The 13801-nt window shown below is 37.0% G+C and overlaps 1 protein-coding gene across 1 annotated transcript in view; it reads left to right on the top strand.

Annotated features, from left to right (window-relative positions):
• LOC129268308 (U1 small nuclear ribonucleoprotein 70 kDa-like) overlaps window positions 1–13801 on the top strand; it is an 18231-nt gene extending 4430 nt beyond the window's left edge. The window contains exons 2-8 of the mRNA XM_054905879.2: window positions 48–165; window positions 951–1015; window positions 1538–1600; window positions 2276–2357; window positions 8597–8698; window positions 10290–10371; window positions 10961–13801. Of these exons, the coding sequence (XP_054761854.2) occupies window positions 48–165; window positions 951–1015; window positions 1538–1600; window positions 2276–2357; window positions 8597–8698; window positions 10290–10371; window positions 10961–11711 (1263 nt within the window). The 3' untranslated portion in view covers window positions 11712–13801. The remainder of the gene's footprint in view (window positions 1–47; window positions 166–950; window positions 1016–1537; window positions 1601–2275; window positions 2358–8596; window positions 8699–10289; window positions 10372–10960) is intronic.

Genomic DNA, 13801 nt, shown 5'->3' with positions numbered 1-13801 from the left:
GTTGTGATTTATTGTCTACTTATGATTATTTTTTGTTTACTTACCAGGATCCTGCAGACACCCCACCTCCAGCTCGGGGAGAAACAAGAGAAGAGAAGCGTCTTCGGAAGATAAAGGAGAAAGAGGAGTCGTGCAAACAAAAGATGGAAAGCGAAGTCTCAGAATGTAATTAAAAAGTTCAATTTTATTGATCTTACGTCAGCAGTTTACTCTTTCCTTTCTCACTTTGATGCACTGTATATAATGTATTTGGGCGATTCAAAGCACCAAGTATTAGAAAAGTCAAAAGACATGTAAAAGTGTAATTCAACTGACCGTGGAATTGCCCATTTCTATGTATTATACCTGGTTTTTTCGCACGTCATATCAGTCCATGTTGTGATGTGTAGTAAACACCAGGAAAAGAAAACTCAGTTCATTGAGCTATTAGAATTCCTTCGAAGCTGCATCCTCATGGGAATCTGCTCTATGAACTACACAAATACTGGACCAGCTTATATTTGCATTCAGAATCTTTCACTTAATGATGAGGGTCCCAATATTTTTGTGTGTTGTTGAATTTATAGCTGTTCAGCGAATTCGCGAAAAGTATTTTATAAAAGAGTGATAGATTTTCTCTTGCAAATAGATGAAACCTGTTGATGAGGAAATTCCATTAAAAAACAGTAAGGTCGGGAATCTTCAATATAGTGTCACGTCACACTAGTGACAACAAATAAATTGAAGTATCTCCCAGGAAAAGTGACTTTAAATTTTTTTTATTTTTTTTTTTGGGGGGGGACAGTGTGTAGTGTCACTACTTTCATTGAAATAGGAAAATTACAGGTCTGCAATATGACATTTTTAAGCAATTAACCTTAATAAGTTGATATCTTGTATAAATGTCACAATGGAATGGTTATAGGGTATATGATGATAAACAGAGGTTTTGAAATTTTTTTTCAATACAGGGGATGCCCACAGCAATCCAAGTGCAACATCAAATGCCTTCAAGACACTCTTTATAGCCCGTATTGTAAGTAGTGTTCATTAATACTGGTAATTTCTACTCTTTGATTTAACTCATTTGCAAAATGCTTTAATGAATACCGTCTGCTACAAAGTCCTCTTTGTCTATAATGTGTAATGGTCATGTGCCGTGAGTTTGTCTGCTTTTGCGTTGCGTATTGATTTTGGACATTGCATTGACTTTTGTACTCCAAGTCATTTACTCACTTATTATACACCCTACTTAAAAGAAATATTTAAAACTGTATTATATGAAAGGGCGATGCATAAGGAATCCAATTCCCAGTATGCAAAAGAAATGGTATTATTAAGGCGAGTGTTACATTGACTTGACTAGAAAATTGTTGATGTTTTAGAGCTGGATCAAACAATCATAGTTTGATCTTAACACATTAATTTCTTATTGTCAGTAGCATTCTCTAGATCAAATCACATGTTTCATGTAAAATATCCTTTGAATACAGAATACAATGCACAATGAAGGCCATACATTTAATTTTTCTCCCTCTTTTATCCCCTTTTTATGCAGAACTACGATACCACAGAGTCTAAGCTGAGGAGAGAGTTTGAATCATATGGTCCAATCAAAATGGTTAGTGATTTTTCAAATTGTAACTTTCATTTTTGTGTCAAACATGGGAAAGCTAAGTAAGGTGTCGAAAGTACAGTCCATAAAAACATTAAATATCGTACATAGTGATGGGGGAGTTTGAGGATATGAGAATAAAAAAGTTTAGCCAAATTTGATATTTCATGAACTCATATTTTTTAAGTGAAAAGGGAATTGTAGTTCAAACTTGGTTTTAGTATCAGCACCATGAAGCAGGCTGGCTACCATAGCGCCAACATTGAATGTAGGTTTTTTTTGTTTGTTTTTATGGGGGGGTTTCTCCTCTGCATGGGGCCTCCATTTAACGTCCTCTCTGAGGGATGGAGTGTTTTCCTCTGTAAAATGGCCTGCATCTATGGAACAGGGGAGAAACGTCTACACACATCACAGGCCTCAGTCATCGGCCCTTGGCGGACTCGAGCCCACGACCTTCGGTTCGACAGTCAGACGCTCTTCTGACTGAGCCAACTTCGCTCTCCCCCAATCAGTTATATCGGGAGAAGAGACCCACGGGCCACAATGATTCACCTCGCTTTTTGACCCCCAGGCAAGGTGACGCAACACAAATAATAATATTAATGAAATTGTACACACTAAACGGGGAATTGCCAGTCTACGATCATTGTTTCTATTTGCACATTGTTCTCCCGTCAACAGATTAGCATTGCCCATGACATCAACACCGGCAAACCGAAGGGATATGCTTTCATAGAGTATGCACACGAAAGAGACATGCATTGTAAGTATACAATAATAACAATTTTTTGTTTGCATGAGGGATTTCCCTGCTGTATACTTCATCCTCTATTCTATTTTACTTGATAAAGAATTGTACAGAACCATTCTGATGTATGACAAAAAGGTTTAGGAATAAGAGCAAGAACCCCATAGCATAAAGCTTAGTGACTAATTGTGGGGTTTTATTTGATCGATAGCATTGAGTGTTGCGTATGATCAATCTTAAAAACCAACCCCACGAGCGATCGCAAAGCTTTTTGTTATGGGCCCAGGTTTAGGAATCGAAACAGGGTAGTGTGTCAGTCGTTATTTAATGCCCGTCAAAGAGTATGGTACTTGTAGGTTTTGACAAAGTTGGAACAGTAAAAATCGGCAAATAAAACCAAACTTCATGTCTCCCTGTCAGTTTTCCTAAAGAGTAATTCTTAGTAAAAATAAAAGAAAAATCCATTCTACAATTAAGGGCTTTGCGCTAGTCTCCTTTATTTATTTCTCTTTTTTTTTCAACTTTGATTTGTTTAAAAGAAAAAAAAAAAAAATCAAACTGTAGAAGGTTGTAGAACTGAGTGTAATTAACATCTAAAATGGTCTGAATTATATCTTACTTGTTCTGTATCGAGATTTGAATATGAATATATTGGTAAGTGTGTGATGTACACAAGTGTGTTCTTTTATTCATTCTTGTAATACAAGTCCTGCGATTGGTTCGTCCATGGTTGGTAAGATGTTCAAGTGGTGAGAATGTAAAATAACCAAAGAGTGTATGGTGAGTATGGTATCTTCAAACGTGTGATATGAATTGAAAATTATGGAACAAAAGGGTATTAATGGATCAGGAGGCCATATGTCTTTGAATGTATTCTTATTAGTAAATTATTAAAAAAAAATGAAAAAATAATTGTTTTTGGGAGAGTGATTCAATGACATTTGCTCTAGCGTCGGTAGCTCTTGTGGAAGTCTGGGGGTGGGGTACTTTTTTCTCTTTGGTGTGTTGGCTCAGTTGGTAGACCGTCCGTCTCACCACCGGGAGGTCGGGAGTTCCAACCCCGGCCCTGTCCGACCGAATGACGTTAAGAATTGGGAGTTGCTGGCTTGCAATACAAAGGATAGAGCTACGTCGATCTGGTGCTGCACAGCAGCTTCCGGGCCCATGATTGATTGGGCAAAATAAATTTTCGAAGGATTTCTTTTTCAACCATAAAATATGAATTTTTAAAATCATTTTCAATTAATAGGAGTCTGGATGAAGTTGCCTTAATACCTTCATGGGTCAATTCAAATGTAAACGTAACCCCGTCACTAATCCAAACTCTTACATTATTCCAAATCGGTTTCATATCACACCCATGTGTCTACAAAACCGAAAACAGGAGCAATTGTCGCGGGAGCAAATGTTTGGTCGCTGGTACACATTGCCAAAGATTTTCTCATTGTTTGAACTATTTTCTAAGTTTTTTTTTTCTTCATTATTACTTTTAGTCTCCTATTTTAAGATTTTGTGAGTTTTTCGCACATGCTTTTTAAAAATAAATACAGTATATTTTTAATGACCAATTATTTAACAGTGTTATCTGCCCCAAAATGCATTCCCTCAGATAATTTAATGTATTATATCATCTATGAGTTATATTTAGAAAAATTGTGTTATTTGCATCATGATGCCTGTGATAGAATATAATGTATAGTTCCGACTAGCTCTCTCAAACCTTTCTCTTTTTGTCACTCCCAACACAGCCACGCAATTTGAACGTGTGCGCTGCTTGCTCATTGGCTAACGCTCAGCCATGCTGCATTATGATTGGCTAAAGATACATGACAACCGTTAGGTTTGTATGTTTTGGTAAGAAGATTGTTGTTCCCTCAAAAGGAGTGCGAGAGTGTGACCAATCGATCCAATCAAGTCGTTCGTTGAGATAAAACCGCAGCACAAAATAACAGAATCAGTATTTTGCCTGCCATTCACAAAATATTCAATCAAACTTTCATTATCAAATTCACAGTCCCTCTTTAGGTCTCTTTTTTCCCCAAAAAATTAACCCCCAAAACAGTTAATTGATTTTATTCTTATTTCCTCAAGGAAACTTTAACAGTTTGTGAATCGTGAAAACAGCCAAATTAGTTTTTGTCGCGTATACTGTCGTTCTGTGTTAACACCAACACAGAATTTTAAAGTGAGAATTGTCTTTTGTAACTGAACTTTTCATTCAGCAAGTGCAAATTCTGATATCAAGTGGGCCTAAGAAGGACAATTCAAGATTGGAAAGAAGAAATTGAATTTTAAGTTATCATTCGTTCAATTATGTGACCCTTCTCCCTTCAGCCCCATACATTTTTGTCTTCTGGGAAGGCGTGAGAATTGCAGTGTCAACAAACTTTTGTACCATCGCAGTTTGTGAGAGGTCTGTTAGTAGTGTTCAGTGAATTCCTAGGTGTATTACGAGGTGTGCGGCGAGATGGAAGTCACAGATTTTTGCATGCAGTTTCTTCCTTCAGTGGTCGTTTATGAATGGTACTAGTTTGAGGGTTTTCACTGACTTAAAGGATAATTCAGAATTAATGTCATTCAGTTCAATGTACAGATCTGCAAACCACCATTCACAAAAATTTGGAGAGGATGAATATCTTAGAAGACGTAAAAAAAAAACTTTCACCTTTTATTGGTAATTTTGATAATTCATTTGGGCAAGACAGTTAACCAGATTTTATTAATTTCAGAAAGCATGTTGCAATCTAAACTTAGGTGTGTTGGAAGTTTGAGTGTATTTTCAAATGATGAGTTATAGAGAAAACGAGGAGTATGAAAGGTTGTTGAGTGAATAGAGGTGATAGATGGCGTATGAATATAAATGTTCAAATTATGGCTCAGATTAAAGTTCAAGTTGAGAATGATTGAATGATGTTAGTTAGAGAGATGTATGTTCAAAAGTCTTAATGATCTTGGTTGCTTCTACACTAGAGTGTTCGAAAGTCATTACAAATTGTTGCATGGGTGCAATCCAACTCCTAAATCAGTGCATGGATTTAAAGACATCTTGAGTTGTCAAATAAATTTATTCATTTGATGTACTTGATGCTGAAAAGCCTTCTTGCACTGATGCAACAAAATAGTGTGTGGACAGAAAGAGTGAGAAAGTTAAGAGTGATATACAGGTCAAAGGTGAGACAGTGTAAAGGTCATAGAGATGACCCGATTATTATGGAAACAGAGTAAAGGTCATGGAGATGACCTGATTGTTAGAGTGTAAAGGTCATGGAGATTACCTGGTTGTTATGGCGACGTAGTATAAAGGTCATGGAGATGACCTGGTTGTTCTAGAGATATATTGTAGATGTCATGGAGATGACTTGGTTGTTACGGTGACGGTGCAAAGGTCATGGAGATGACCTTTATAGTTGTAAAATCAGAAGTCACATGATGTGGGATATTTTTAATCTGAAAATTATTCTTCAAGTGCCATTCTCCAGTGCTAGATGTCATCTATTCAGTATAGGTATCAGCGTCATTAATTCAATTCTAAAGGTATCCTTGTCTTGTTTTTTTTTTTTACGGGGCTTTAGATTTCTATCAACAGCCTCTACTGCACATGAATCAGGAAATTCTGTGTCACACATGTAGCAGGGCTCGACATTAGCAGTGGCCCGGGGCAACCAAAAGTGAGAGAAGGGCCGCCAAAATTCTGCAAAAGCCCACACTTACTTGGTGGTCCACCGAAGTATTGATAAATTGTAATGTTTTTCTATTGTTTTAGGGCTACCAAATTTGCCTTGCGGGCCACCAAGAATGTGAAATTGATAATTTTGGTGGACCATTTGGGCCACCAAGAGAAAAAGGTAGTGTGGAGCCTTGCATGTACATGTAGGTTGGGAAATCTAAATCTCCTTTTGTGTGTGCATGTGTATGTGCAAGAGGATCGGGACTGTGAGAGTATGCATTCAACAATGATGTTGACGCATGCATTACACGTGTAATCTGATGATCCGTCTGAAAGATTGTCAAGGTTTTCATTGGAAGAAGTTATATCGACTACAGTGATTCTTCAAGAGCATCATATTTTTTTTTTTTTTGGGGGGGGGGGCGATATTTCATATATGTATGTACAATATCAAATCTAGGAATGTATGATTGTGATTTGTGATTATAATAAACTATGTGTTTTGAGTGACATGAAACTCAGTTTAAATAAATACCTAAAAAAAAAATAATGAAATAAATTGGGCGGGGGGGGGGGGTGTTATTGTAAAATGCCATGTTTCGACTTATGCAAGATTTTTTTTCTATTCAGGACGTTTGACATTTTTTCCTGTCAAATATATTTTTTTTCTTCCTCTTTAATTTGTTTCCTCTTTAATTTGTTTCTTTAATAATTCTAAATCACATAAATTAATTGTTTTGCAATGGTCTGCAAAGAGACTACAATCAATGTATTATATACACTTTTTAAAAATTAGGTAAAGTTTTAACCAGCACGAGGGTTATGTGTCCAACCAATTTGGGGCAGTATTTTACCCAATGCGGGAAGCATATTGTCCAGTAAGGTTAAAGAAAATAAGTAGGAATTACTTTAGAATGGGCAAAATTTTCATCACACTGGATAAATAAAATTGCCCAAAAGAAATGCCCAATGTTGGTTGGACACATAATAACCCTCATGGAGCATTTTTACCCAATTCTTTTTTAGAGTGTACATGTACCTCAAACCCAGTCTTGTGGAGTAAAAGGGGTTCGGGAATATTTCTTTGTTTTCTTCCTTCAATATTTTTTCGCCCAGTTGGTTAAATATACCAAGTTATCTTTTTTTGCTTTTTTTTCAAAATATTTTTATTTGAAATATGAAATGTACTTGCAAATTATTTCCTTTATCATTTCCCTCATGTATAAAAATTTTATGATATATATGTAACTCTAATTCTTTATATGACAGCTATTTCGTGACCCAATTAATCTTTATTTCAGCTTTAATTATGAATGTTTTAGGGGAGGGAGGGGGCAAAAAAGAATTTCAAATCTTCCAAGTTCAATGTACATAATTCAAAGTTGAAGACAAAATGAAAATGAATGAAATAGTGACATTGCCGTTCAGAGGGATTTCCACAATTTTAATAGGTTAATGTAAACTGAAAGGTAGTTGTGTTATTTTGTTACGTGCAAAAAGTAAGTAATGCACATTTTCTGTAAAAGTAAACAATTGAGTGCATTGGTAAGTGCTTTGATTATAAATGCACTGTCAAGTGGGTTCCTGTCTGAATGACCTCAATACACCTACATATACAGCCATCTCACACTGCTAAATATCAGATAAGTATAAAAAAGCAAAGAGATTGGTAAGTGGTCCATTCACACTTAACAAAGTTTTGGTTTATACACAATGCACAATTTGTGATATTTGAGATATTTTCAGGAAATAGCATTTAGTACAACACAAATGAAAATTTTATTTGAACAAAGGGTATGGTTAAAGGAAAAATACAAAAAAAATTATATTTGTTTTAGACTATTTTGCACAAAAGGGGGCTTCTTCTTTTTAAATATTATATTGAATTTTAGGAAGATTAGGGCATAAATCGATTTACTATTTGGATAGATCTGTTGTGTGATATTGATTTCAAATTGACTACTGCCCTATTGTGAAATATTGATAAATGAAATTGAATTATATTCAGCTGGGTTTTTTTTTTCATTAACAATAAGCCATTGATGGTGGGCAATGTACTTGCTATATAGCTGCAATACTCTTGACCTTTTGTGTTTAAAAAGAAATATACTTCCCTTTGCAATTCATTGCAAAAAAAATCATTATTATCTGAAAGCAGGTTATCTCCCTTAAAAAAGCTATTAAAATGATAGATTTTGCGATTTACATGTACCGTAGGTGATACGTCTTTATTAAATCTAGCATAGACTTTGCAAGTGTATTTTGTTCAAACTGGGTGACCTATGCATATCATTGATCGTTTGGAGTGTAATATTTAGCTACTACCGGGTATGGATTTCACATGCAACAGACATTGAAAAAAAAAAAAATTATGATCCTGCTGGGTGGTATTTTTGTAATATAAGCTGATTATTTTTCTACTAGACCTTTGAAGCCTCCTTTTGGTGCTCTTACCCACAAACTTTCAAAATTTATTATTCAATTCATTGAATTAATGATGCATCTCCTTTATTTCAGACGGGTAAGTATCACAATTTAGCTGTTTCGTCGGCTAGAAATTATTAATAATTTGTATTGTCTTTGACAGCGGCCTACAAGTACGCAGACGGTAAGAAGATCGACAATCGCCGGGTTCTGGTGGATGTGGAGAGAGCGAGGACAGTCAAGGGATGGGTGCCAAGAAGACTAGGTAAGCTAATGACAGATATTAAAAATGAATAAAAGTACATGTAGTTGCCATAATAATATAGGTATATTTACCCAGGGAAGGCACTTCAGTTCTGAAAACTGTTCTCCCACCCAGCGCCCTGCTATTATTACACTGGCTTTAGCTGGGCTGCCTAGGCGCTCAAGCATTCAAGGAATTTCTTTCTACCGGACACCCATTCACCTCACCTGGGTTGAGTGCAGCACAATGTGGATAAATTTCTTGCTGAAGGAAATAACGCCATTATATTTTTCTTTCCCATGAAATCATATATTGTGTTTTCAGCCAAAAATCATAATGTATGATTTCATGGGAAACACAAAGAACTTATAATTGAGATAAGGTTGAAAAAGAATCACACTGAAAGATCACCAATGTAGAGGTATGTCAGACAAGGAATATGACAAATTTGGTATTTTGCGAATTATGAAGTGCTATTAATTTGAATCATTTGACCCCCTAAATCTTCCCAGACATTTTTATTTTGGAGCTCATTTTAAAGTTTACCAGATTTCATGCTCTGATACAATAAAGCATTTTAGGCTACTCTGGCTTTAAACTTGTATAGCATATGAGGAATATTTTCCAGGCCCAATGAATAAAACATACTAAACTCCCACAACACTTTCAGAGCTGCCAACTGTTCAGATTTTATCAGGATTGTTCCGCTTTACGACTTTCAAAATGGCCAAATATCATCAGGACATCCCGATTTCTGAAATTTCATGTGAGAAATAAAAATGTAGGAGAAATTGCCATAGACAGGGGTGTGAGAGTTCAGATTTTTATATGATTTCAGATTTTTTTGTTTTGATTTTCAGCTTAATTTCAGCTTATTTTTGGCTTTCCTATGTACAATAAGTATGGGAGCTCTTTCTCTTTCAGACTTTTTCAACTCTTTTCAGCTTTTTTCAGATCTTTTTATTTGTGACCACTCACACCCCTGCATAGACCCATTCATGCCCCCAGTCCTGAATAAATCTCAAATAGCCCAGTGGATAAGTCTCCTGACTTTGAAACAGAGAGTCGTGGGTTCGATCCCAGCCATGGCGTAATTTCCTTCAAGAAATGTATCCATTGTGCTGCACTCAACCTAGGTGAGGTGAATTGGTACCTGGCAGGATCAATTCCTTGAATGCACTGAGCGCTGAGAGGCAGCTCGAGCTAAAGTCGGGCACTAGCGTACCTACGGGGGGGGGGGGGGGCAGAGGGGGCAGACTGCCCCCCCCCCCCCTGACGAGTCTTGAAGACCTTTTTTTTTTTTTTTGCTTGTCAAATTTTTGGTGGACGAATTTGCCCCCCCTGTGGAAAATCCTAGGTACGCCACTGAAGTCCGGGGTAATAATAATGATAAACAAGGCGCCTCGGAATAGATTAAATTTCTAGATAGATGGCGCTATATAAATGCCTATTATTATTATTATTGACCCCCGCATGGGTCTCTGGACCCCGCTGGTGGGCTTAGTCGGCCCCCTAGCCATTGGTTGTCCAGATTAGGCATTACTAGATGTTGGCAGGTATGTACCTGAGCTCTCCATTTTGATAGCAAGTATGATGTGGATTGTTTCTTCAGGTGGTGGTCTAGGAGGGACCAGACGAGGAGGACCCGATATCAACTCGCGTCATTCAGGAAGAGACGATCCATCCGGAAACAGGTGAGAAACAAGAAGTTTATTGAAGTCCAAGTCCTACACTCATTAATTGATTCATTCATTGATATTAGGACTAACACGTTGGAATTGTAACAAAGTAAAAGCGCCTCCCCTCAACGTCTTGCACAATATATCTGCAACGTTAAAAGCTTTCGCTGGAAGTCTCCCACATCTTTTAAGACCATTTTAGTAACGTCCAGGTACATGGTTCTGGAGTTGCGCATAATTGTTTTCCGCCAAAAATCACACATGTCTGAATATTTTTACTAATACTCATTCAAATCTATTAATGTTATGCTATTTATAATTGCAACAGTGCCCCCAACATATTTCCTTTAAAAAAACAAATAGTAAAGATAAAACACAAAGAAATTGAAAAAAAAATAAAAAAGGAATAAGTTTTGGTATTGTAAAATTTATGAGGTGCATTTGCTTAAAACACTACAAAGTCTTCAGACCAAAAATTCGCACATTCAGATTTTTTTTTTGCTATCAATGAAATTTTGTAGAATGTAAGATTTTAAATTTGTTTTGATTGAATATGTTTCCAAAAGCAATTTTGAATTGTGAAGCCATTTCTTGTTCATTTTAGGGAAAGAGAAAAGGAGCGTGAAAGGGAGGACGAGGAAAGAGATCGCCGCGAAAGAGAAGAACCCGAGCGTGATCGCGAAAGAGACCGGGATCGTGAGAGGCGACGTGATCGGGACAGAGATCGCGACCGGGATCGGCGGGATAGAGATCGCGATCGCAGGAGGAGAGGAGAAAATGACGAGCGGGAGAGAGATCCGGACAGAGAGCGTGATCGCGAGCGGGAGAGAGATCCGGACAGAGAGCGTGATCGGGAGAGAGATCCGGACAGAGAGCGTGATCGCGAGCGGGACCGAGGACGTCGTGACAGGGATCGGGACCGTGATCGAGATCGCGATCGCAGCAGGCGAGACAGGGATCGCGATCGCGACAGGGATCGTGACCGCGACCGTGGTGATCGCGACAGGAGACGGGATCGTGACCGAGACCGCGATGACGCGAGGCGCGATGAGGGTCGGGATGAGAGCAGGAAAGATCAGTTTGAGGATGAAGATGGCAGGAAGGGTGAGTATGAAGACCAACCAGAAGGCTATAACCAGGATCAAGAGGAACAAGGTGGAGGTGATGGATACCCAGAGCAAGAAAACCAGTACGGAGAGGACGATCGCCAAGAGGCGGATTTCCCCGCCGAGGATTACCACGCCAAGCTCAAGGAATACCGCGGGATGGAAGCCGAAGACGAGATCCAGAACGAAGACCAATCCAACGGTCTCGCGCAGGAAGAACACGACGATTCTTTTCAAAACACTTTCTAAACTTTTCCATTTGGTACCCTGGTCGCCATTTACCAGTTGTGATTTTAAGTTTTAATGAGGAATGAAGACAATATCTTGATTTTTTTTAATGAAATAGTAAAAACTTTGTTGGGAGGTATCTCGGCATTGAATTAAAGATTAATTTTACCTGATGAACGTCGTCTATGAGATCAGAATGTTATGAAATTATTTGCGTCAACAATCCTATTAGGAATGACTTTGCACATCATTGAAAAGTACATAGTGGATGGTACTTTTTTTATTTTTTTTATAGTAACAAAATGGGTAAGTATGATAGATAATGTTTATGTTAATAGGATTTAAATAATTTGGGGGATACACGTTTCTGTCAGCTTTCTAGCACATGTCGTTCAGAAATGGGTAAGTGTAATTGTATCTGCAAATCACTGATTTTTAATCATTGGGGGCATATTATATTTTCATGTTTTTTCTTGGTTTTATAACATATTAGTTACAAAATAGGTAAGTGTGAAAATTGAATTAAATCTGTAAATCCTTGATTTTAAGGTTGATACCAAGATTGAAGAAGTGGTTGGATGGGGGGGGGGATATTTTAATGTTACTAAGCACATTTTTGGCCCTCACTCAAAATAAGGGGGGGGGGATTGAATTACACTGTACATGTATTGTATCAATAAGTCAATATAGCTCTACATGTAGATACAGAATGGAGGGGGGGGGGGCATAGGTATTGGTGTCTGCAGAAAAGGTAGTTAATGTATATATGTGTACCTTTTTTCTCTTGTTTTTTTATGCTCAATTATGCATTGTTTTGTTCATCATAGATGTGAATACTCATTGATTTAACCCCAAGAGGATTACTGACTCCTCCGGGCCTGCCGGATTTTATACAATTTAATGTAATCCCATCATTTTCCTCCAGTTCCGTGCTAATTCAAGATTCACAAGTTATGTTTGGGTAAGATATTACAAGCTGTTCTTGTCTCCTTTTTACACTAACAAGCTCAATTGCACATTTCCGAATTCTCATCATGGTTTTGAAAGTAGAGTCAAAGATCAATTGTTCATTTCTCAATTCTCAACTCTGTGATGTATGGAAGGATAGTTGAATGCACCAGAGTCTGCACAATCAAAGTACTTTCCCTCAATACAGGCATGCCAACCGTTACTATTTTAGAGTGTTTGTTCCTCGTTTTTGCTATGAATACGCCAATACTTCTTTTTAATGATTTGTTACTTTAAAAAAATTCCAATCATGGAGTATGTAGTATAGCGCGCAATACTAGCGCCAGACCAGTAAAAATCACTGTTGGGCCAGTAACTTGTAACAAATAAATTCTTGCCTATGAGCAAATGTTTAAAGGGGTGAATTATCAAGTTTTCTAGTAGAGTCATTATGTTTTTTTACCAATTTCTTTACAACAGGCTGGTGATTGTTACGTTGAGACAAATATTTAAAAAAAAAAATTTGTTCAAAAAATACTTTTTCTCCCTTCTAAGAATATTTTTTTGTCGAAGGTTGGCAGGTCTGTTAATAGTCAATAGATCTACTCTACCCTGATACTCTAATTGTATGTGCTATCAAGCTTACAAATCAGCTATACGATCATTCGCTAATAAGCCTTGTGTTGCAGACTCCAGATTTGTTTTACTTCATCTAATTAAGAAATACATGTACACTTAATTCTCTGTTACACTAAATCTCCTTGTAATACATGTATGTAAACCACATACCACCCACAGTATATATAATGTAGTTTAGGCTGTATGTGACTCCCACAAAATGAGTAGCTTCAACCTTGTATGATATACACTTTATTCCATTAAATACTAGCAATGTGTCATTGTCATCTTTCAGGATAATACTAATCCAATTTTGACAATTAAATCAAGCTAAACCAGACTTGTAAAAAAAAGGGGGGGGGGTTCTAGGTGCCATTTTTTTAAATAAAAAAATAACGTTTTCTTTTTCGTCATATTACTGTAACTTTTTCTCCACGGTTTGCTATGTTTTATTTTCCTAACAGGCAACACAGTTTGTACATTGGATCTAATAAGTGGTTTGTATTTGCATTTCCGGAATAAAAGTAAACTGTATGTATTATGTA

Source organism: Lytechinus pictus, chromosome 9, assembly GCF_037042905.1.
Source record: "Lytechinus pictus isolate F3 Inbred chromosome 9, Lp3.0, whole genome shotgun sequence".
Classification (NCBI taxonomy): domain Eukaryota; kingdom Metazoa; phylum Echinodermata; class Echinoidea; order Temnopleuroida; family Toxopneustidae; genus Lytechinus; species Lytechinus pictus.
Note: the sequence above shows the minus strand (reverse complement) of the source record. Positions and strands in the feature narration are given on the sequence as shown.